Consider the following 23,615-nt stretch of genomic DNA (forward strand, 5'->3'; position numbering starts at 1 on the left):
ACCATCTGGTATGCACTCCTAATAGTGACTATACTTAGCTACTATACTGTGTATCCCAGCTAATCCCATGCTCCAAAGAACAAGGCATACAGTATCTCACAGATCCCACTTCTAACACCAGACATTCTCTACCCAGTGATGTCTGTGCAGCTCCATGAATAGAGACATGTAAACAGGGTACACAAAAGGGTTATTATATGAAGGGGCTGCCATCTTGCTCATTTGCAGATACATGGATATGCAAATTTCTCTCTTCAAAGGGAATGCAGTTTTAGTGATGCTTGTGTTAAGGTTACCAGTTTGACTCTGATTGATTAAAAAAACCCCTTTCTCCTGCTAGCTTGAAAAAGAAGAAAAAAATATCTAGTCTTTGAAAAATTCATTTATTATACATCCATGGAGGGTTTTGTAATAAAAGTCCTCACAAGTCCTATTGTCGACATTACAAATGTTCAAGAAATGTTCCAGCATCCACCATTCCCAGCAGTGAGTGCTAGTAAGTTAGTGTGCAATACCACTCTGGCTCCCAGTGTGTGCAGCAGCTGCATATCGCTGTCACCAACATATTTCAACTTGAAAAACTGACAGTTTACAGACTCTCTACCCTCTATTTTGGACACCGACAGTTTTGTGTTGTGAAAAGGCAGTGACTTATGCTGTTTTTCCATAGGTTTTCTGTTACTTTTCTTGAGGTCATCTATATTTTAGGTGGGCTATATGAATTCCTGAGTCTCTACATGCAGCTGCAGTCACTGTCTGTGCTTTTGCTCTGAAGCAAAATGCAGTTACGTTTCAGTTCTTCCATGCGTGTAACTCTCCGTAATGGTAACAGGAAGAGAGGTGTGTGGGTGTGTTACTACTAACTCTAGTTCATGTTAAAGGCCTCTTCAGTAATAATTCAGCGTTATTTGTATTAATCTGCTTAAAACAGGTCAAAAGATTATTGACAACTTTTTTCTTTAAAACATGCAAGGACAGACTTATTCATGGGCAATTGTGCCCCTGTATATAAGGTTACAGTACTCAAGTGAGCATAAAATATTGCTCAGAAAGGTAGCAGTTGACATGGAATAAGTATTTGATATGCTTTTCCAGTTAACCTGTAAGTATACACACATTGATATACACATACAGAATTTTGCGCAAAGCTGAGGAGTGAGCAGAGACAACTTTTGGGTGCTTTATGGTTTTCTGAGTTTACAGGTGGGTATTCAACTGATTTCTAAGTTGAAAAATGAAAACTCCAATTACACGAGCCTGGATTTGTGTAAGCATGTTAAAACCAACACCTGCACATTCCTACTCATTCCCTCTGCTATGGAGTTAATGTGACTTCTCTGACTATTTTTCCCTGGGGTGTGCAGAGATCATATATAGTGGGTACTCCATAGCACAGCTAAAATCACAGTCTGGAGGGTATTGAGTGTTAATTAAGCATCCATATAACATGGAACTTAACTTTTTTTTTTTTTTTTCTGTCTTGCACAGCTGCATAGCCTGATACACTTGAGATTATTGACGATGTATTTTTCTTTGCATACCTTAATTATGTATGCTAGCATATGCATAGACAAGCAGCAGAGCAACTTACCAAAGTTTGTGGTATACAACAGTAATACAGAACTTTGAGGTATCTATTAAAAATTCTTAAGAGGAAAACATCTTGCAATTTATTGTAATGTAAGTAGTAAACATCTGAATGTATTTTTACACAGGTAACAGGGTTTGCTACACGTATATTTCAAACACTGATGAATAAAAATGAACCTTTTACAAACCCACCAATCCAGTATGTTTTCTTCAAAACAATATTAAATGTGTGGCTATGAAAACAGTGACACATAAAAAAAATTTCAAAAATCATTTACCACAGGGTAACTTTTTTATACCTACAAGAAAACAAAAAATTATGTACATAAATACATATATTTTTATATATAGCAAATTACAGTTTTCTGCACTGAACATTTATCAAATACACAAGTACTGAACAATGTGCTTGGCCACACCTTGTGGTCTCCTTATATTCCTTTGAGAATGGAAGACAAGTTTCTATGGAGGATACAAATTGTTCAGTGATGCAAGCTCACACAAGAATTAAAGAAGTAAAGAAAACCAAAAAAACCCACAGCAGAAATGCTTGATGTTTCCAGCACAGGCAACTTTAAGAACAAAATGCAAATGCTTAACTGTTCTTCAAGCATACGCCCCAGCACAAGGTCTGTGCCAGAGAGCTTTATACTGTAGGACAGCCATCACATGCCAAGGGCAATGAATTTGGGCAAAAAATCTGATGCTCAGCTTTGTCGACTGGCTTGTCAAAGCCATCATCTTTCTGATAGACAGGTTGTAGGGAGTGGTCACCTTTCAGATCCCTTACAGAAACCATACCCTTTCTCTGGGACCTGGCCAGCCACTCCCACAAGCTTCAGATAGAAAACAAGGCACTAGCTTTCTGGCCATTACCTTTCCAAAGCTCTAGGAAATGTGGTTATTAGCATGATGGGAGAGTTTGAAAAGGGTGACACAAAGCTATTTTTGAGGACTATGTACACAGTTATTTTGGTTTTGAAAACAGAAAGCATTCACACCACACATTTCATTTCACCTGGCCAGAAATGCTAAGCTCAGGTTGCTAATGCATAAATAACGATCCTTAGTGAAAAGTATGGTGTAGACCCCACTGGGTTGTAGTGACCTTACCAGAAACTGTCTTCAAAATACTGCAGTTACTAGCTAGGAATAACAGTCCCTTTTAGGTGTCCTTTGGAGCACCCAATACAAATATTTATGTTATAAAAAGCACTTGGTTGTCTCCACAGGCTAGTGGTGTCCGGAACTTGAAGGATTGTAAATCCAGTCCATTACAATAAGAGTCATACTCACAAACATGAAGATTATGCCAAGTATGAGAAAAAGTACAGCCTGCAATTGGAAAATGAAATATTATTAATAAAGCACGTGACTGAGCAGACTGTAGTTCACAGACTGTCCCACTGGAACCGCATTTATTTAACACCCAAGGCCCAGGTTTGGGTCATTGGCTGTGACTAAAGCCCAAGTAATGTCATACAGGGCTACATGAATCAAAGTTAGCCCTATGTAAATTTCAGTCCAGGAGAGCTGGGCTTTACAAGACTAGGTCTGGACCACCCACCCCACCCCCCCTACTGTGTTACTATGAACAATAATGCAAAACATGTAACAGAGAAACAGTTTTTTTCTTTAAAAACTGACCCATTTTCAATGAATGATCATTGTCTCTGATATCAAGAACAGCTTCAGTGTTAATCCTTTTCATCCTTATTAGACAAACTGGTAAGCCCATCTCTCTTCTCTGAAGACATTTCTGCATATATTCAAGTGATTCAGATGCTTATAGTCACCCTTTGCTTTAGTGGGGCTTTAGTTTACCATAACCCATCCACACTTAACAATATTCTGCCTCGCAACACAATGGTGAATAGTGTATGATCTCAGTGCAGGCTGTGAAATTTTAGATGTGACAGCAACATGAAGAATGAACAGACAGACATGAACAAATATGCAAAATCTCTCTATAACAACAGCTTCAAAAGTCATAATCAGAAATAATTTTATAACAAACCTTTTTCTTTGTACTTGCAGTATGTGTCAGTTGAATTTCCACTTCCTTGTTTTTTGTGAACATGCATATAAATGTATAAATGTACATCTGTTTACATTATGTGCCTGCATATATATTTCATTAACAACTTTTCTGATTAAATTTCCAATGTACATCTCCTTGGTGATACTGTTAAAAGTGCAGATAGCTATTGATGTTCAGGATGAAAGGTGCTGCTGCTGCAACACTCCAGCATGACATAAACACATGCTGTGTATAAATGATAGACCTTCGTGTATGTCTCCTGTAAGTGTATGGATCTATGTCAGAGGGGAACTCAATTATCTCTGCAGTACAGCTTTCTTCTTAACCTTGACCTCAAATCTTCCTGTTACTCCACAGCTGGCCTTCTAGCATGAACCAACACCTCCTTATAGTCTTGGTGGTATTTATGCAAGTGCAGGTGTCAACTAGAGCTTAGATTGGATTAAATAAATGCCTTTTTCTAGTTATTTAAGGCACACTTTAACCTAGACATTTACTGTTGCGAATCAGTAGCAGCAGTGGGCTAAAGGCTTTGGCTAGTTGAAGCCTGGCTTTCCATGCTAGGGTGAATCACACTACCTGACCTGTTTTGAGCGAGACACTACCATTTATAAGCAAGTGCCAGATACTGCAAGTCAAAGGTCTGAGTATTTGTGACCCCACACCCTCCCATCCTTCCTTTTAAAATTGCTGCCAGCTTCCTTACCCCGATCTTCTGGGGAGACCTCAGGGGCTCCTTCTCAACGAGCCGCAGGTAGAAGGCAGCAGGGAGGATGAAAATTAGCATGGTAGCAGAAGAAGCACCTGGAAGAGAAAGCAGAGCTGAATACCCTGCTGTCTGACACATAAGCAACGTGGTGCACATGCAAAAGACGGCGTGTGGGGAGGCAGCTGCTCATCCAAGCGAAGCTGCAGAAAGGGCTTTCTCTGAGGCAGCATTTGTGCAGAGCTGTAGATGTCCAAACACTTATTTGATGCTTGGGGCCCAAAGAAGCACTCGTTACTGAGAGGATTTGCTCAGACCAGCGTGGCTGCCTGTGATACAGATGTCTGCATGGGAGCTGGTGAAGCAAGGACAAACAGGCATTCCCGGAGCATGTGACAGCCCTGGAAAGCTGGTGTCAAAAAGGGTGGATGGAAAAAGCAGAGGGTGGATGACCTGTGCCCTGGAAGTGCCTACTCGTCTCCTTTCTGAAGAGCCCAGCATGGTGGCCCCGGTGTAAAAGGCAGCAAGGAGCAAACTGCCTGCCTGCATGGACCATAACATATAAAAAAGGCAGAAACCCCTTTGAGTGTCTTTCTCAAGGGCATCTGCATCCCTGAGTCCACAAGTAGCTCAGGGCATGGAGGCTTTTCATGAACCTCTTTGGTTAGAGGCCAAGACAGAGCAAAAGAAAGAGGTAGGGAGAGAGCTGTGAATGTCAAAAGAATGTGTCACTTTTCTGCTTTTTCCAACATCACAGTTTGGAAGTCAGTACATTGTGTCCAGTCTACAGATGCTTGAAAACCAAGGATGATTTTCCTCTCCTCCACATGCACTAAGTGCCCTTTTTTGTCAAATGGGATTTTTTTTTCTTTTTTTTTTTTCTGGGATTACTTGTGCTTCAGGCAAGGTGGCAACAAAGTTGGGTACTGTTTAGCTTTGTCTGTCAGCTGTTTGGGAATTTTTATTTCCATTTTAACTTTTATCTGTGTTTATATTACTCTATTGTAAGAGCCAAACTGAGACTGCCATTCAGTCCATGAATGTGAATTTGTTGTGGAAAGGATTAACAGGGTAAACAAAAAGTATTTATGAAACCTACCAATAAATCCGAAGATGTCTTTAATAGTTGGGACAAAAATGACAAGCAGGTTATTAGAAGCAAGAATTACTGCTGCAATCAGGAAATGTCTTATCCAGCTGAATGGCCTTTTGGGAAACAGCAATGTATAGATAGAAGAACGGATCTGTAAGATGAAAACCAGCAGGGAAAATAAAAGAGCAATTAATTTATCTTTGCTTTTCACTTTTAAAAATGATCTATGCTAGTTACTTCTGCTGTGACAAATTCTGACTGAAGAAATGTGTTTTCAGTCTTTGATTCCCTTAATGTAATCTCACTCTGATGTACGTTTTTGAGATCTGTGTTCACAGTTTAATGCAGAAACTAAAATATTTGCAGTGTAGAAGAAATTCAGGTAAATAGGGTGTAAAATAAGGGACATTAAATCTGTTCAACTGAAAGATGCTAATATCAGCAAAAAAAAAAAAAAAAAACCACAAAGAAACCCCCACTATGAATACTAATAAGCAGGCAAAAAGTGCACGGGTGAAATATGAGTTGCTGTATTCCTGAACCTGATCCCTCTGAAAATCCCACAGGAGTTCTGTCATTTACTTCAGTGAGAGAAAAAGCAAGCTGTTGTTTCACTTTCATTAAATATACATATATATGTATCTCTATCTCAAAATAAAAGCATATTTTTCAATTCCACTTGGAAATTATAATCCTAAAAGCTATTTCAGAGGATCCTTTTTGCTCTGCTGCCTTTCTCACACAACACAGAGAGAGTTTTTTTTGCTTTTTCATCAGCAAAGATGGTAAGTAGGGAAAAGGTCAAGAGCAAATCCCTTTGATGGCTGGAGATAGCGTTACTCTGAATTACCATGATTGACTTAAAAGATTTGAAATCTAGAAGTTGAATAAAGATGTTTTTACAGTGAAAAAATCTCAAACCCCACTTCTGTTTGGTTGTTTTAACATAACAGACAACAGTTTCTGGATGAGTTTGGCAATTCTGTAAATGTATGGGGTTCTGTCAGACTTGAAGCCCATCATTGGAAACCACAGCATGAATTTTGCATTTGATGTTTTTCAGGTTGATGTGAGCCAATATTAAGGAGAGGGAGGCATATTTCAAAAATTTTGTTCAGCCCCTGAGTTGGTGTGAAACAGCTTTATTCCACCAAAGAACTGCTGCCTGCATTCCTGTTCACTTATTGTCAGCATCTTGTGCATTTTTCCTGCAGTGACGTAGTCTTTAAAATAGAACTATGGAGTTTTATATCTTGGAATCATATGTACACTATGACTAGTGGTACATAGATCTATACTTATTTTTTTTTAGCGATGCATTTATTTCCTTTTTCTTTTAAAGAATAAACTAATAAACTCTGACTACTTTTAGAAAATACAAATGTGGTAGTTCATAGAAAATTAGTTGATAGAGCTATACTGTTTATTTGGAGTAATTAGATCTGCTAAGTTGGTTGTCCTGATATGCTGTATAAAACTGTTTGATATGCTGGCTTACAAGCAAATGATATTTTCATGGGAGTTCTTTCAATAAAGCAATTAGTGCTGTGGCATGTAACGGCTATGCCTTTGGACACTATTCAGATATAAAAATGATTATACCAAAAGCTAAACGTGCAAAATGCTACATCTGACAAAGGCTTTTGCAATGCTCTTGTTTTCCCATAAAGAGTGGTCAGTTAGTTAAGACTAATTTAAACATTTAGTCACTGGTTTAAACACGACATTTAAGGCAGAGCACCAGAGTGCACCAGGCTAGACGGACTAATCACCCTGGATGCTTTATACCAGATTTTTTTTTTTTTTTTTAGACAACCTTGAATGGTGATCGCTGCTCTTAGGTGTTTGTCAGCAAGCCTGGAAGCTATGCAGAGCTTGTGTTTGCATCCAGGACAATGCAGCCAGAGGACCCCAAGGTTACTGCTCTTATGGCATGTGAACACTATGGTGTGATGTGGATTGCTGGCGTCCGCCAGCAGCGTAACATGCCATACAAATGGCACAACAGCCTCTCAAAACTTAATGACCAGGATCAACTATTTTCTTCCCTGCTGCGTAGCAGCTCGGAGAATGCACGAGGGACGGTCCTGTACATTCAGGAGCATGGAGGTCTGTTCTTCAGGTGGGGATTGATCCCTGAGGAGGGTCACTCCCTCTGCAGACCAGTTCTTTTAGCTAAGCGTCTTTCTGTTCCTGCTACTGTGGATAGTGTGTTTTTCCCTGTGAACATTACCTGGAAGCTCCAAACTTTGCTCAGACATCTGATTATGTGGCTGACTTGACTGCCTCTGTTTTCTAGCACTTAGCTTCCTCCCCTGTCCATAGACTCAAGCACCTAAGATGTGCACAGGGCCTTTGGTTCTCTACCTTGGCAGCCAAGCCTGGCAGTCCTGCACAGCGCATGGCCTGAGTTGCACATGTCTGTCTTGAATTTGGATGCTATAGTAGGTGCCTATACCTGTATTAGGAAATCTCGTAAGTGATTTCAGTATACTCTCAAGTCTTTGGTACTTACACTGCTGCTCTGATAAATATAGCACAGAGAGAGCCAGAGCGAGCCAGGGCAGTTGTTCCTGACTTACTTATATTTATAAAGAATAATTTATTTCAGTCTTTCAGAGTTTGCAATTGTAGCTACCTAAGGTCCTTGCTCTGGTCCAACTGCATGTGAGAAAACAGGCCCTCCAAAATAAAAACACAGGCTTACTTTTCTTCAATGTTAAAGTCTGTCTGTGCTGAGTACATACAGTGAGTGTATATGGGCTAGCCCTGATTTCAGCCTCAACAGCTGCGCTACTTACAGGGAAAAGGACAAGGGGCACAGTCAGGGTTACAGCCACCAGCACTGCCAGGCGAACTGACAGCAAGAGGGTGTCAAAGGTGTACACTTTGATGTATGTATGAAGTAGCTCATCTTCAACTTCTCCTACAAAAGGAAACAGAAGGGAATTAAATCACTTAAGCAATATCTGCACTGCAAAAAGATCTTTATACTGCAGCTAGATAAGATTAGCTTTGGCCCAGCTGCTGTCATCAGATACAAGTTATGGGCTAGGCACAAAATAGTTATTTTCCCCGTACAACCGGTACAAGTTCATTGTTCAGAGACAATGAGGGTAGTAATGGTCTGAGGTGATGCTTTGTACTCCAGTGTCTCAAACGACTTTCTCAAAGTCATTAAGTGGATGTAGAACCTAAGGTAAAAATAACTTCTCTGATATAAAATAGGAGACAGCTCACTGAACTAGGAACACCTCTCTTCTACCTCCACCCAGGTGTCCCAGCTCTCAGACCCTCTGGCCCCAGCAGTAGAGAGCAGATTGTGCTGTGTCATTCACTTCTCTGCTGTAATGGAAGAACTAACGAGGTAAAAAGAGGTGGTGTCTGCATAAAAGTGTGCTAATACAGGGGCTGCTCTGTTTACCTACTGATTAGTCTAGCTCATCCATATTTTTTTTACACTAGAATGATTTGCACCTGTTTTTCAGCATAGGTGAAGCTTAATTAGTGGTAGAACCAGGGTGGGTAGCACTTAATAATGTCATGTAAAACTGTTGAGCAGTAGTGTATTTTTAGTACGGTCACTCTAGGCCTTTGCCAAGAGCCAAGTTTGCAGCAGCTTGTTGTCCAAGTTCAGAAAACCAAAAGATACGCAACTGGTCCTCCTAGAAGGTGCCTCTGAGCCTCTCATGGTAAGGAACTTGTGGCCTGACAGCTGGATAAGTCTCACTGCTTATTCAGGAGATTACATACTGCATATTATGTTTGAATAATGATTACACCTGGATTCAGACCCACAGAAAATACGTTAATACTTGAGGTTTAATGTGATACAACCATCTCACCTGCTTTAAAATGAGAGGGAAAATTCTACAGAGAACAGGGCTTTGACCTACCATAGAAAGTAAGGTATCCAAAGAGGGCAGCCAGAAGATACATGATAAGCATGCCAGTGATGGAGATGTTTGAGACATTCTGCATCCGCTTTCGGGAAGGACTGGAGTTTGAGAGAAAGACAGTAACAGGGCTATTCTTAGAAAGTCTCTATTTGTACAAGAAGTAGTCTGAAGAGTCATAGATCTACTGACATTCCCTCACTGGCTAGTAAGTTCATAGCAACTATATTGGTTATACAGAGCTCTTGAAGCTTTGCAGCTCTGTGCAGAACAGCACAGACTTATAAAAGTATGTTGAAACTCCATTTCTACTACTTACTTAGTGCCAACATATAAATGTGTCATGTTATTTTGTACATCATTATTTATATACAATGAATCTCAAATGGTATATTTTAAATAAAAAATGGAGTGGCTAAAATTACAGAGTTGGCTATAATAATAGACAAGAGATTTCAGTAAGCTCTACGTGAACATACCCCTATAGCTACATAGGGGTGTTCTGGAGGTTCAAGAACCTCTTGCAGGTCAAATCCTTACTTTAAAAATCCTTTGCTTAAAGATTTAGTGTGAGAAGATCTTCAGCTTATAGGACCTGGAAGCATGGTCCCATGTTATCTGAGAATTTTTATTTCTTCTGGGATTAAACCTGCTGAAATAGGAGGTAATGGGTCTTGGCCTTCTTGAGTTTTGCAACACAACCTCCTGTAATGTAATTCTTGCTGTTGAACAAATGCATTTTCTTAGCCCTTCCCAACTGTCAACTCTGTGCTGATTTAAGCAATTGTATTTGATTTTTGATATTTGATAAGCAAAACAGGCTGGATGAAAAGTTTATGTAAGATTCCCAAGCAGATGGCATCCCAAGAAACCTTAAGAATAAGCAGCAGCTGACCCAGACACAGAACTCATTAAGATGTTATTAGAAACCAGAATTATCTGTTTCAGTGCAAACAGTTTCCCCAGTATATTTCACATCGTTCAAAGGACTGTCCGGATTTCGCCTTTCCCAACTAAATATCAGTCAAGGTGGTTATCTGAACAGGGGTTCTCTGTCATCAATATCTGACTATTATGTCAAAGCAAAGCCATTATCTGCTTAATATGGAAAGCAATAAATCATTAGCAGGTGGGTGTCCACACACCAGCAATCAAGGCAGAACACGTAGAAAGTGATCTCTAGCTATAGTTAACTGGAAGGATGGGACAAAATTTAAGAACCTTACTCTTTCAGTTCACTGTATATTGGTAGCACCTCAGGGTGGCATACGAATGCAAATGCCAGGATGGGTATTGCATAGGCAGTCTGTAAAATAAAGCTCCCATTAGTAAGAATGGTCACTGCTGTACCTCTGACTTTTGGCAGGCAGCAGTTTAGCTGTGGTATGAATGGCTAAAGACATATTCTACAGAATCTCACTTACCCGTGAGTTGAACACAAAGTATTTTGGCTGACACATGTCACTACTGTCGCTGTGTGCTTCATATTCTACACCACTTTTGGAGGAGGTATCTTTTGGCTCGTCAAGGACCGGCAAGTGTTCAGCTGTGTTGTCCATCATGAAATTCACTCCAGAACTGAGAGACTCGTTTGGTAACATGACCATGTGCATTGGCACTGTGCTGTTGGTGGCTGTCCAGTTTTCAACCCCATGGTCCATGATGGGGAGAGGACAGGGTATTTGGGATTTCTTGAAGATTACCTACAAAAGAGTAGACAGTGTCATCAGAAGAGTACCACCATAGGAGATTACACTTAAATCCAGGGTATGTCAACGGAAATATAAACAGGCACACAGAAGAGAGAAGGAGAGGGAATAACAAATCAGGTGCTACCACTTCTGTTTCTCCTACAAGTATTTGTTGCTACTTTGCCTCTGCTGTTGTCCTGCTTTATTCTTTGCTCTCAAGTGTTGTTTTTTAGGCTGATCTTTTTTATTCTGGCTTCATTCAGCAATAGTCTTGTTGATTTCATTCACTTGCAGGTGCTATTCTAACATCCACATTAAATTGTCATGGTAAGAAATATAACAGCATTGCACAGTTTACAGGCTTTGTATTTGCTTAGAGACAATACCCAAACGGTCACCTACCACACTAACAAAGAAAACCATACAGGTCAGCGAAAAACCACTCGTATAACCAAGATAACCTGTGCAGCAAGAAAAAAAAAACACAAAACAAACAGTTCAGCTACGTATAAATTCACAGTCCTAATAGAAATAAAAAATAAAGTGGGGCATTAAGCTTACCTAAGCTCTTTAGAAGGGAGAGGGGAAGAATAACCCCAACCGTTACAAGTATGACGAGATAGTTTCCATTTAGGTACCATTCTCTAAAGTGGAGGAATAAAAGGTAACAGTCATTATTACTGACATCAAAGTGAAAAATTTTCATCTGAGGTTCAGGTTGGGCAAAGGTACCTACCCAGAACTCTCCTCAAGTTTCATAAATGCTCTGATCACTTCAGGAAGTTCATATTTAATAATAAAGAGGTAGCTTGACATTGCTGAAAAAACCAAACAAACACCTTCAGAGAAAACAGTGTAGTTCCAACAAAAAGAATTTGTGTTAAAACCCCTTAATTCTGCATGAAAAACATATTGTTTGAGAAACCATTTTTTGCTAAAATAGAGAAATGAGTTTTGTTCAAATAACAGTGTGACTAAATAGGTGGTATGTTCCCTTGACATTGTTATAAGCATGTCCGGAATGCCATCTAACATTCAGTATTAGAATACCATACAGTTATTACTGATTTAACAACATGCTTTTAGCACTGTTCTAATTTACACTCAACTTTTCCTTTTGCTTTTCTGTTGTAAATGTGGTGGTTTTTCCCAATGGACACTGTCCATCCACATTCTGTAGTAACTTTACTTGTTACTGCCTCTAAACCTCTTCATCTGTCTTATCCCTTCTATTTTCAGCTTCTTTCTTCCAATACTCTACTTCATATCTATAAAAAAACCCAACTAGTTGTCAAGATCCCTGATGGAAGGGTGGACTTTTATATATCTCATTTAAAGTTACTGCCAGAAGGCATGCTTTTTTCGTTATTTTATGTTCTCCACAGAGAGGTCTCTGGAGACCTATGGATCAATCTAGACAAAAGGACTAGAAGAACAGCTTTTCCTCTCTAACAGAGAAGCATAATTCCTTCCTGAATTCAACCACATTTGATATCCAGGCTTAAGGAAGGGAAGGAAGACCATGGAACAGGACCTTTTATGAACAAAATCAAAAAGTCTTTTGCAGTAGAGAGACGCAAACCACCCCTGTCTGGGTAGCAAAGTTGTCTAGAAAGGTGGTAATGTTCTGTTGATGGAGATTTGCAAAGTATACCAAATTCCAAGACAGAGATCACAAAGAAGTCTACATACATTTAATTGACCAATGATGCATTTAATTTATATTTTAACTACATATGCTTAAGAAATCTGGAAAAAATTACAAACTCCCCTGAGCTTTCAGATAGAGTGTTCCCCAGTCTCCTAAAAAGCTTTTTCCAGGGTAGCAAAAGGAAATAAAATTGTTGCATGAATGTACAATCCTACCCCTACTACTTACGATGTAAGTAGTCTCCTGTTCTGAGAGGATGGAGGTTACTTGATAGGTATTTCACATGAAGTATCTTTGTGCATGAATACTTTCAGCAGTCACTATTAAACACTCAGCATCTTAAAAAGATCACAACCCAACTGTCATTTCAAGTAGAGAATTCAGCTGGAAAATGCACTACTTTGATGGAGAAGTCAGAACCATGTGCTGTTCCTTTTAGGGTGGATTAATCTTTTCTGAGTTGAAACATCTGATATCTAGTCTGAGCTGTACTCAATGAAAAGAAATGTTCAACTCCTTGAGGACAGTCAGCCAAGCCATTTTAGCCATTATTGAAGGCTTTTCAATGGTCATGGAGACTAATGCAACTAACTAGCTTTCACCAGAACCAGATACTGAAGAGTCAGATAGCTGAAACAAGGAAAGATTAATTCCTCCTGTCCTTCCTTACTACACTGTAGTGTATAATGTACCTGGCTCATCTCTGATGCCATTTAGCCAGACAGAGGGGAGAAAGCACTTCTGTTCTGCAGAATAGTGTCAGAAGTTAGAATTTTTGCCCCTTACCTCCAAAGTTCTGCATTGTAACTGACATGAAAACACCACACTTCCCAGGCCAGCCAAATGCCTTTTCTCCCAGTTTTTCATATACTAGTGATCCTGCAAAAACAAAAAAAAAAACCAAAACAAAAAAACCCAACCAAAAACAATCAACAAAAAACAAACAAAAAAACCCAAAAAACAAACCAAAAAAGAAATATGGGCCACTGCATTAGACACACTTGAATTGCATTCCAAGGTGAAACATATGCATGCAGTAGGGACTCAGCCAGTCACAGCCTGATCCTCATACCTCCTTCTTTTGATGTCTTCAGTAAGAGGTGGACAGAGTAGAGTGACAGTATTGCTACGCTGAGCAGCAGAACTCTGCAAGGCAAGGCAGAAATCAGAATGCCAAGCAAGACATCAGAGACATTCATTGGATTTGAACGTACACTTGCTCATAGTCATGAAGTTCAATGTGTAGTTTTCAGCAAGTCTGTGCTTTGGACTCCCAGTGCAAACGCAGAAATAAATTTCAACTGTAGCTTGCTTGCGCGTACAGTTGCACTTTACACACCCCAAAACCCCTTCAAAGCTTAAGCCCAAGTAAGTGCCAGCTCTGTGTTATTCCAGAAGGACAGAATCCCAAATGTTAACAAGACTTTACTAATGTAAATGGATTTACACACAAGAGTCAGGTCTTTGATCTCTTACCTGCTCACTGACCTTTAATTTTAATTTCTTCTTATTCAGAGCTATATAAAAAAGCAACACTCGCACCATGACTGTGACTACTTCACTGCCAGCTCCTGGCTAGTCACTAATTTTGACTTCTGCCATGTCATCAAGAATTTGTGGAGTTTAGCTTGAGATGTCTGCTTTGCAAAGTATATTAGAAATCTTGCATAATGCTAAAGCATGGCATGACACTGGAAAACCTGCTCTTGCAACACTGGCAGCATACTCTTGTGGCCTAGTATGCTTGAAGGTACTGGGGGCCTGAATTCATTAATCCTGATTACTGCTATATTTCTTCCATGCAACATTCGTATCCTGTGTGATATCAGCTGTCTGCCTCTTGTGAACTGCTGGTGAAAAATGTAGCTTTGTATGACATTTTCAGGGTACAGTGCTGTGGGCAGCATCTCTTATCACCATAACTGCCTGGTTATCAGCCTGCACAAGTGTTGGTGCAGAAGGGGATGCAAAGATAACGTGACAGAGCTAGGAAATACAGATGTGCCTTACTCCATGGCTGAACAGGAGGTTGTGCTCACACCTTCCACTGCACTGAACAAATGCCTTGGTACAGATATGGGAGACAATGACAGCCAAGTTCATAAATGGGTTACAGTCTAAGAGGAGACATAGGCCCTGGGGCCAGATGATGGCCACCAGACTCTCAAAATTTTCTTTGAAATTTCTTTCTCCAATAAAGACAGACAATGCTTCATGTGAGCAGTGTCATCTCTCATGCTGTGGGTTCATGCAATATGGGTCCGGGGTCTCAGTGTAGCCTGCCAAGATGGCATCCTTCTTGGTCAGGGGCACACGTGCAGCTGCTATTCAGAGGCATGGTCTCTGTGTCCTGACGCATGAGGTGTAGTAAACCAAAGCCATCCAGGCTGGAACTTGCTAAATCATGCCAGGCTACAGAACTGATATCCCAGTGTGTGCTCTGTGCCATTGCAAACCTCCCCTGTGGGAGAGGAGGATGTAATGAGAACTTTTGGAAAGTTTCTGAGTTTTAGGACCTTTCCTTTTGCCTTCACCCTGTAGAATATCTTCCAGCAGGAGAGCTACTGGGCAACATGAGAACAGTAAATTACAAAAATGTAGACGATGCTGGCAGCATTGTCTAAATTAGAATTAATGTCCAGCAGTTTCCATTTAGTAGGTGGGATTTTTCTGTCCTGCTAACATTAACGTCATGATCTGTGAAAACAGAGGAAGCTCTAGCAAGTGGATGCATGCCATGGGGGTAACAATATCCCCAAACAGTTTTATACTTTTAAATCAAAGTCCTTCTCCTACCAGAAGGGAGAATGTTCTCATGCAGAAAGTATGGAAACAAGACAGGAAAGAAAACGAGCTGTGGGTGGATATGTCCTTTGTTTTTGCAGTTTACGACTCCACAAAGTTGCTTTAGCATTACTCCCTGCTTTGGCACTGCCAACAAAGCTAATGTCATTAGGCTCATAGTAGATGTTTTTAGCCACCTGTGTGAATGAACAGCCTTAAAAATAAAGATATTGCAAAGGCAATTTTTTTTTCCTCTAGTGAGGCTTGATGTATCACAGTTTTCTTTTCAGTGATAATTTGTGGCTATACTAGTTAGCAAAAGTGCTCAGAGAAAGTTGGAGGAAAAAATCCTACATTTTTCAGACTAATGCAGTTCATTTCAGAATCAGCTTTTATACTTGTATCTGCAAATACTATATCTAAATCATTTGAGTGCAGGTGCTGGGAAGTACTTATCCAGGACAACATTTGCATCTACAATTAATTTTCAGTTAAAAATTCTACTGGCAAAACAGGAGGTGTTTCTTAGCAACTGGAAACTACACGTAGCATTTCAAATGCTGTTGCTGTCGTAGTTACAATCTCCAGAAGAAAGAAGTCATATAAAGATAGACATGCAACTTGATTTAAAGGCTTGTTAGATTCCAGTAATGTAAAACAATGGCCTATTGTCATACGGTACTGTCATGCTTTATCCCGCCCTCATGCGGGATTAAAATTAAGGCTTCAGTTACAATTAAACTCAGTTATTAAAAAGAAAATCAAATTTGGGTTTTTTGTTGTAGTCTGTCTCATTTTACAGGGTTAGCCATAGATTAAAAAACTTCACATGGCTATCTGTTACTGTCTATCAAAATCCATTTTGTATAGATACTGTATGTCAGCCACATACCATTGCTGTCATCTGTGCACACAGAGTACAAATAGCTTTGAGGGAGCAACATTAAATCTGAATAAATCTGTGAATACCTCTACATTCTTAGCATGCTGCTATTTCAGACTTGAATCAAATATTCTTCCATTTCTACATAGTGATTACATAGTTGGGATAAGGTAAATATATACTTTGTGGGTGATTTATTTCCCTTGTTGAATTCCCATACTGAACCAGCAAGATTGCTGTTGTTATTTTAGGACCAGTATACTGTTCTTCCCCTCTGGTTTTTGACTGCACAGTATCAATTCACAGTTTTGTTCCTGATACAAAACAGGGCTGAAATAAAAAACCATAATGGTTTGTCAGCAGCGGATGGTTCCTTGTGGTGCAGCTAAAATGTTTTCATTACAAATGATCCTACAAAACTTTTCAGCTAACAAAACAAGCTTAATGTACCTCTCTAACCACAAAAACTTTAGCTCCAGCTCACTGCTTATATGCTATTTGCTTTTCTTTCTATTTACTTACATGAAAAGGATAATTCCGGTGTTGGCCATGGCATAGGAAAGCCCTAAGATGCCGCTGCCCATAATGGCATTGCTGAGGTTGAATGAGGACATTCCAAAGGAAGCTCTACCCTGGTGCTGTTAGAGCGAAAATAGAAAATGGCAATTAATTTAAATTTTACTGAGCACAACAGCCTAATTATCCTCATTGATGGTTTTCCCTGTATTGTCCCCTTGATTCTTAGAGGTGGAGGTTTGTCAAGGTTCCTGAGCCCACAGTCTCTTTTACTGCCAAAGCCAGCTGTGCTGGTAGGTGTTTGCCTCTCACATTCTCCCCTTGTCTCCGGGGGGAGGAGAGCTACATCCCTGAGAGGTGACGGGGGTGACAGCCACAACTGGTTACGCTGGTCAGCCTCTGTAGAAATGCATGCTGTTATCTAACAGATTTCCCAATTGTTGATTTAAAAAAGTCAGATGATTTTTAAAAATTAATCCAACTGATTATTGAGGTTTTCTCCGAGTAGGTTGTGCACCTTTGGGGAACTAAAAGTGTGTCTGGGGAAGGAAAGAAGGAAACGTGTAGCTTGGGCTGGCGGCAGGGGAGTGGAAGAGAACAAAAAGCTGGTGGGAGGGGAGATAATGTGTGAGGGAGTCACATCTGCCACCAAGTGGAAAAGAAAGGGGGTGATTATGGCTCTTAATTTTAGCTTGCAATCACAAATAATATCTTTTGTTTTTATTTGATCAATCCTAATAAAGCCTGTAACATGACCAATAAAATTACTTTCTTTGCACCAAGTTCATCAAAACTTTGAATAAGGTTACAAATCTGAGCAGAGGTACCCACATGCACACCCCAGGAACCAGTGCTCTGCTTCCATTTGATTATGGATTTGTCTAAAGAGCTGGAAGCATGCTGAGCGTGTGATGTTCTGCATTGTAAAGCCAAACATGAATGACCTTTCTTTAAAGCAACGCGGTTGGATGTGGATTCATTTACACTGATGCTGGAAACAACCAATAGAAGCACACACGCACTAAGACCCAGTTCTACCCTGGTACAGGAACACTAAGTTCCCCTGAACCAAATCTCCTGTTAGAAAAATAGGTGCAGACCCACCCTGACTGGACATCTCAGGTGAGGTGACATAGATGCTAATGAAGTCCAAGGTCTGAGGAATTCTTCTGACTACTTGTGAAGGAAAGACCCAGTTTAAACTTGCAAGGCAATAGAAAGGGTTTGCTGTACTAACAGTTAGAAAATGTGTTTACTCTTCTGAAGCCAAGATTATGCTGATCAAGCTCCAGAGTAACTTTGTTTGCTGCAAATTTTGGAAAAAGATTCAGCTTAACAAGATTTACTTTGCGATTATTCTTAAAAATTAACAAAACTTACATATTCTTCATTATATTCTTCCAATTTCTTTTTACCCAGATATCCATTTGTAAGGAACTTCTGACTTTCTGCATCGTCACTAGCAAATGGACTGAACATGAAGAAAAATAAGAAATATTAGGTAAGGCTTATGTCACACATTATGTTCAAGTAGTGCCTTTTGCCATTAGTGGAAACTTTCCTTCAACATTGCAATAAGTATTTTAAAATCCTTCAGAAAAAACTTCTTTTTTTCTCCTGTAAGATTCTCATATCCAATGGCATGTTTAATAGAACTTTGCTTTGCCTTGGAATTTAGTTTTAAACCCAGTAATCTTCAAATTATTTCTGATTGCAGATGTTGGAAAGTAACAATTCTTTACTGCTAACACTTTGTTAAAGCTAGGCATGTACTTCACATTCGAGGAATAAAGCGTCTTGCAGCTGCCCTGTTGGAGATACATGCCACAGGGTTTAGCAAGCTGAGAGCTGGAGGCTGATGGCTGGTTTTGAGATGTCTTTTTCAGGCCACCCAGGTGTTGGTGTTACAGCTGGTCCTGCTGGAGATGCCTGAGGGTAGGCTGTCCCAGTGGGAGCACTGAGCTGCTGCCCTCCATACCTTGCCCTGGAAAGCATTCCCCCTCTCAGCTTGCTCAGATTGCACTTCCCTGCCAGCATATTAATTGCATGGGTACTATCTGACCAGAGTGGATGGAAATTGCCAAGGGGGAGCTCGGGGCTGGGAGCCTGCAGAGGTCACTCCAGGTGGTGGCCAGCAAGGGGGTACCTGGGCTGCTCCTGCTGTGCTGGGCACTCCATCCTCTGGGATGCAGAGCAGGGAGAGTCAGTGCTGTGGGAAAACTCCAGCTAGACAACCACATTAACATCAATGTATTGCCTGGGAAATGTTTTGAGTCCCAGATGCCATTAGTGAAATTTGGTTTTGATTACTGCTTTCTAGCCTTAACAGAGCAGCCTTCCCGTTTAAACGCTTACCTCCTAATTGCAGCCTTTTCTGAATCAACCAGCTCTGTGTAGTTGTCTTCAAGGCTTTCCCCACTGTTGCTCTGATCATCAAGTTCGATGTTGACTTTTTGCAGCTCCATGCGATCCATTAGAACGGTCAGCGCTTTCCAGCACACGCACTTGCTTCTTCAGGGTAAACAGCACTGTGCCGTCTGCTTGCGGGTCCTCTCTACCATGCGGGGCCTGCCAGAACACTCTGTTCTGCAAACAAAACACAATAGAACTCATTAGAGTTTTCCTCACATTAGATGAACCACTGTGAATTGTTGGGTTTGTGTTTGTTCTTTGTAATAGCGTTAGGAAGGGAAGCCATTGCAAACCGGGAAAACTCAGGGCAAGCGTTATGTCCCTTTATATGCCGGCACTTGGCCCTTCTGTCTTCCTTCAAATGACGGAGTGCAGGGGCCAACGGATGCACAGTAGACGTCCAGCATCTGGCAAAATTACAAAGCCAGCAGAAGATAATTTCTTGAACTGCTGCTTTTGAATTTCTAGGTGATGGTGATGCAGAAGTGCTTGCTGTTAGAAGTGAAGGGAGTATAACAGGGTTTTCCTAGCACTGTGTCAAAACATGCACACTCTTAAGGGAAGTGCCTAGTGTTCCGAATAACGGTTTGTAAGATTAATGTTGTCACAGATTTAAATTTTTTGAAGATTTGTCCCTTTTACTGGGATCCGGCAGAGGTGAGCATCTCTACGTGATGACGACTTTGATAATTAGGAGGTGCAATTCTGATATAGCAGTTTCTGGTTTTCAGTATATCTGTGTTTAATTCTTACTTGTCCTACAACTAGAAGCTGTGTCTCACACTGGATTCTTACATGGATATGACTGACTATCTTTACACGTGTTTGTTAGAAAAATCCCTGCCTTTTACAAATCATATGAATAAATACTCAACTCTCTATTTCTACATGGACTAAAGGAAACTGTACAAACTGAAGTTACAAAGAGGACTTCACCTCTTGGATTTCAGCAGCTTTATGTTACAGTCTCATATGCAGATACACATTTGCATTCATTTGCTCATATCCAAATTCAAGAGGAAAACTGTGCAAGAAATATTGCAGTTTTACAATACTTCTCCATTCCCAAAGATATTCCTTGATGCATTTTACATTTCCATTCCACAGCTATGGAGACAAAGGAGCACCACGGTGAAGGGAAAGAGCATAGACCAGATAACAGATTGTTGGCACACCTGGGGCCAGAATTGCAGAATCCTGGCACTCCACCTGCAACCTTGCAAACAGGCACACTGGCTGGATCTGTTACTTTTTTCATAAATATCACACGCTAAATGCAGCCCAGAACTGTGTAACAACAATATCAGAAAACACCACAACAAATAACTTTTGTGTCAAAACCCCCTGCATTTATTTGATAGCCTTTTTCATAGTTTTGCATTTATGGATGTATAGGTCCTTGCTTGACGATCAGACCTTCACTATCCTCTGCTACCGATCACACGATGCTCTTAATTAAGAACATCTACAAATGTATTTGTAATGGCCAAATGTTAGAGTACATGTAATTAAAACATAAATATAAACTTTACATACCAATCCTGGAGGCTAAAACTGACCCTGGGAGAGAAATTAAAGTCAGCTTCCTTGCTTTTTACTAAAAACATTCACCCAGACAAAACAACTGAAAAGGAAAAGCAGTATCACAGTACATTAGGAGATTTCCTACCAGAGAGGGTGGCTGTGTTTACTCCTTTCTGCTGCCGTGCAGGGTGTGTGTGTGAGGGGACAAGTGACTTGGCCATCAGGGCAGAGCTTCCAGCACTTGCATTCCAGTGGCCGGGGGGTTCTGCCCGCTCAGATATGAATAACTCCGGGACGTGAAAAAATAATAACCCCCCACCAACTGAGCCCTCCTAAATGCAGTTTCATTCACAAAACTGTCTTCAAATGCAGACATTGTCCTGTCTGGGAAAGTAAGTCCTTCCAATTCCTGATGCTTATTTTTAATCTGTCACGTAAAAGTCAGGCTGACAAATCTGACTGCGTTTAGTCCTGTCGTGGTAAAGGGTAAAACCTCCCCCGTGAGCACTGCCTAACGGAGGAACATCTTTTCCAGCAGTAGCAGTCCAAAAAATACAGATCTTCAAAGAGTTGGGAAACAGAGGAAAAGTAAGCAAAAAAGGTTGCCAGGAGTTAAGTTACACAGAGATTAGACTGAGGAGGAAAGTCTGCGCAGCACAGCAAACACAGTTTGGAAAGGGGAACAAAAATTGACTGGAAGTACATGTTACAGCATAAGAATCATCTGGACATTGTCCTGTCAAACATTTACACAAGTAATCTGATTTATGGGTGTCATGTCAAAAGGCTGTGGAATTACTGGGTAAAGCAGTGATTTTCTACTTTGGTTTTTTTTGGTTTTTTAAATCTGTGAATTCCTAAAAGTCTTCTGCGAAATTGCAAAGCCTCAGGTGGCAAAATTAAATCTGCTGAGAACCTGGATTCTTGCAGTTGTCACTTTTTAGGGAGTGCTTGGTAGAGATCAAGGGGTCTGCAAGCCATGAGCTGAAAACCATTGGCATAAATGTGGGCAGGATGAGGCTCATGAAACAGGCTCGGTATTAGATTTGAATCCTGCAAACACTCTAACGGTAATTGCAACCAATGGTGCCTTTGAACTTCAGCAGAACTTGGCAGAGCTGGTCCTTAGTTGGTGGAAATCCCTAACTTCAGGTTCCTTACTCTGCAGGTACTGAAGGGTGTGGGAGGACGCTGAGGTACTGGTAGCACATGCTCCCCATGAGTAACGTTGAAGGGGCAGAGCTGCCACCCCTTCACCAGGGGGAAATGGGGTAGCCCTGTGCCTCTTGGGTCACTGCTTGACCTGCGAGATGTTATTTAGAAAAAGGGGGATGCACTAGGTGGCTCACTTTAAAGTAAAATGGTGGTTACAGCTGCATGCAGTGTCATGCCCAAGCCCACTGCCAGGGCTGGTAGCCACGTGCTCGGCGGCGCCCGTGCAGGGGTTTGTGCTGGCTGGATCGCTGCTCCTGGGCCATGGCCAGGCACCAGGGCGGTGATGGCGTGACAGATCGCAGCAACCAAGGTCGGGCAGGCCTGGGCCCTGCCAGAATCTAAGCACATCATATCGGAGGAGAAACACCAAAGTTCAGCTGCTTTAGCTTCCCTGGGACTTAATGCTTTCTGCTTCAAAGTTCTGAATTTGGTGCCTAAACATACAAGAAAAATCTCTTAGCTCTACGGTGTTCCTTAAACTTGGATTCGATACGGCGATGGTTTTGCTGCCTCCTGTGGTATTTGGCTGAACGGAAAAGATTTTTCCTAAAGTATGGTGTTAAAATGGAAAAACTGGTTGCAAAAGAGATTCACCTATTATTAGAGGGAAGTTATTTATCCCTGTAGAACTATTTCTCTCTTCAAGTATAGGGTACTGTTCTGCATAACTTATTAAGTAACATTTTTCAGCAATGATTCAGAAAATTACAAAACATTTGGTATCTGATTTCATGTCATTGATTTCTGTCCTGTCTTCAGTTAGGACATTAAATGAATGGTCAAATTATGCCGGGTCACATATATGACTAATATTTGCATGGGTTTTGCAGTATTAAGGTTTGTGAACTGAGCCATGGTATCTAATTTAGCAGATTTTTGCCAGATTCTTCATCTTCATGAGAGTGATTTTATATTATTATTGTCTAAACAGCTATTTCAAAATGAAATAAGTAGTGTTGCTGTGAAATAACCAATTAGAATGCAAAGCCTGCTTTCAAAAATTCATTTATTTACAGAAATGTGAGCCAAGCAAATCAAGAGCCTCAAAAAAAATTCTCAGAAGTTAGCCAAGGGCTACAAAGGAAAGACAGCATTCATTTCTTAATTGCCTGGTCAATTTAAACATTTTTTGATGCTTCTCTGGTTGCTTAGGTTTTGATTTAGTACTTAAAAAAAAAAAAAGACTAAATTTAATTCCTGAAAAAATACCAAATATATTTGCCAACATAAATTACCATGTCAGTAAATCTTAAGAACCCCATCCTTCACATTGCACTTATATTTACAGATTAATTACATTTCTAATTCTCAATTTTTAAAGATATGGCTAGTGTCTAAAATACATTGATTGAACATTGTAAAGAAAAAAAGTTTTAGGTTTACCTCTGAGTCAAGCAGGTTCTCTTTCTTGCTTGCTAAGCAGGTTCTGTCTTTTAGGAATTGCACCTGTAATGAAAAGTTTGCTCATGTGCAACCTAGAGCAGTTGGACAGTGATTTAAAGACAAATGGGAGTGTAGGAGATGAACCAATCAACGGCTGCTACAGCCCAACTCCCTTTGACAAACTTGCGTCAGCTCTTTGTAAAAAAAAGGGGCAAAAAAAAGAAGGTAAA

The 23,615-nt window shown here is 40.4% G+C and overlaps 1 protein-coding gene across 1 annotated transcript; it reads right to left on the bottom strand.

Moving 5' to 3' along the window:
- Positions 1 to 364: 364 nt before the first annotated feature.
- Positions 365 to 23,493, bottom strand: SLC38A4 (solute carrier family 38 member 4). Its single transcript, XM_040594658.1, has 16 exons — positions 23,386 to 23,493; positions 19,207 to 19,437; positions 18,232 to 18,322; positions 16,858 to 16,973; positions 13,741 to 13,814; positions 13,455 to 13,547; positions 11,754 to 11,835; positions 11,579 to 11,661; positions 11,420 to 11,478; positions 10,751 to 11,029; positions 10,553 to 10,632; positions 9,327 to 9,427; positions 8,232 to 8,356; positions 5,437 to 5,581; positions 4,338 to 4,435; positions 365 to 2,925 (listed from the first exon to the last, which is right to left on the bottom strand). Exons 2-16 carry the CDS (start codon positions 19,323 to 19,325, stop codon positions 2,824 to 2,826), a joined length of 1,647 nt encoding a protein of 548 aa, XP_040450592.1. The 5' UTR covers positions 19,326 to 19,437; positions 23,386 to 23,493; the 3' UTR covers positions 365 to 2,823.
- Positions 23,494 to 23,615: the final 122 nt, after the last annotated feature.

Source organism: Falco naumanni, chromosome 5 (assembly GCF_017639655.2).
Source record: "Falco naumanni isolate bFalNau1 chromosome 5, bFalNau1.pat, whole genome shotgun sequence".
NCBI classification, from domain to species: Eukaryota; Metazoa; Chordata; class Aves; order Falconiformes; family Falconidae; genus Falco; species Falco naumanni.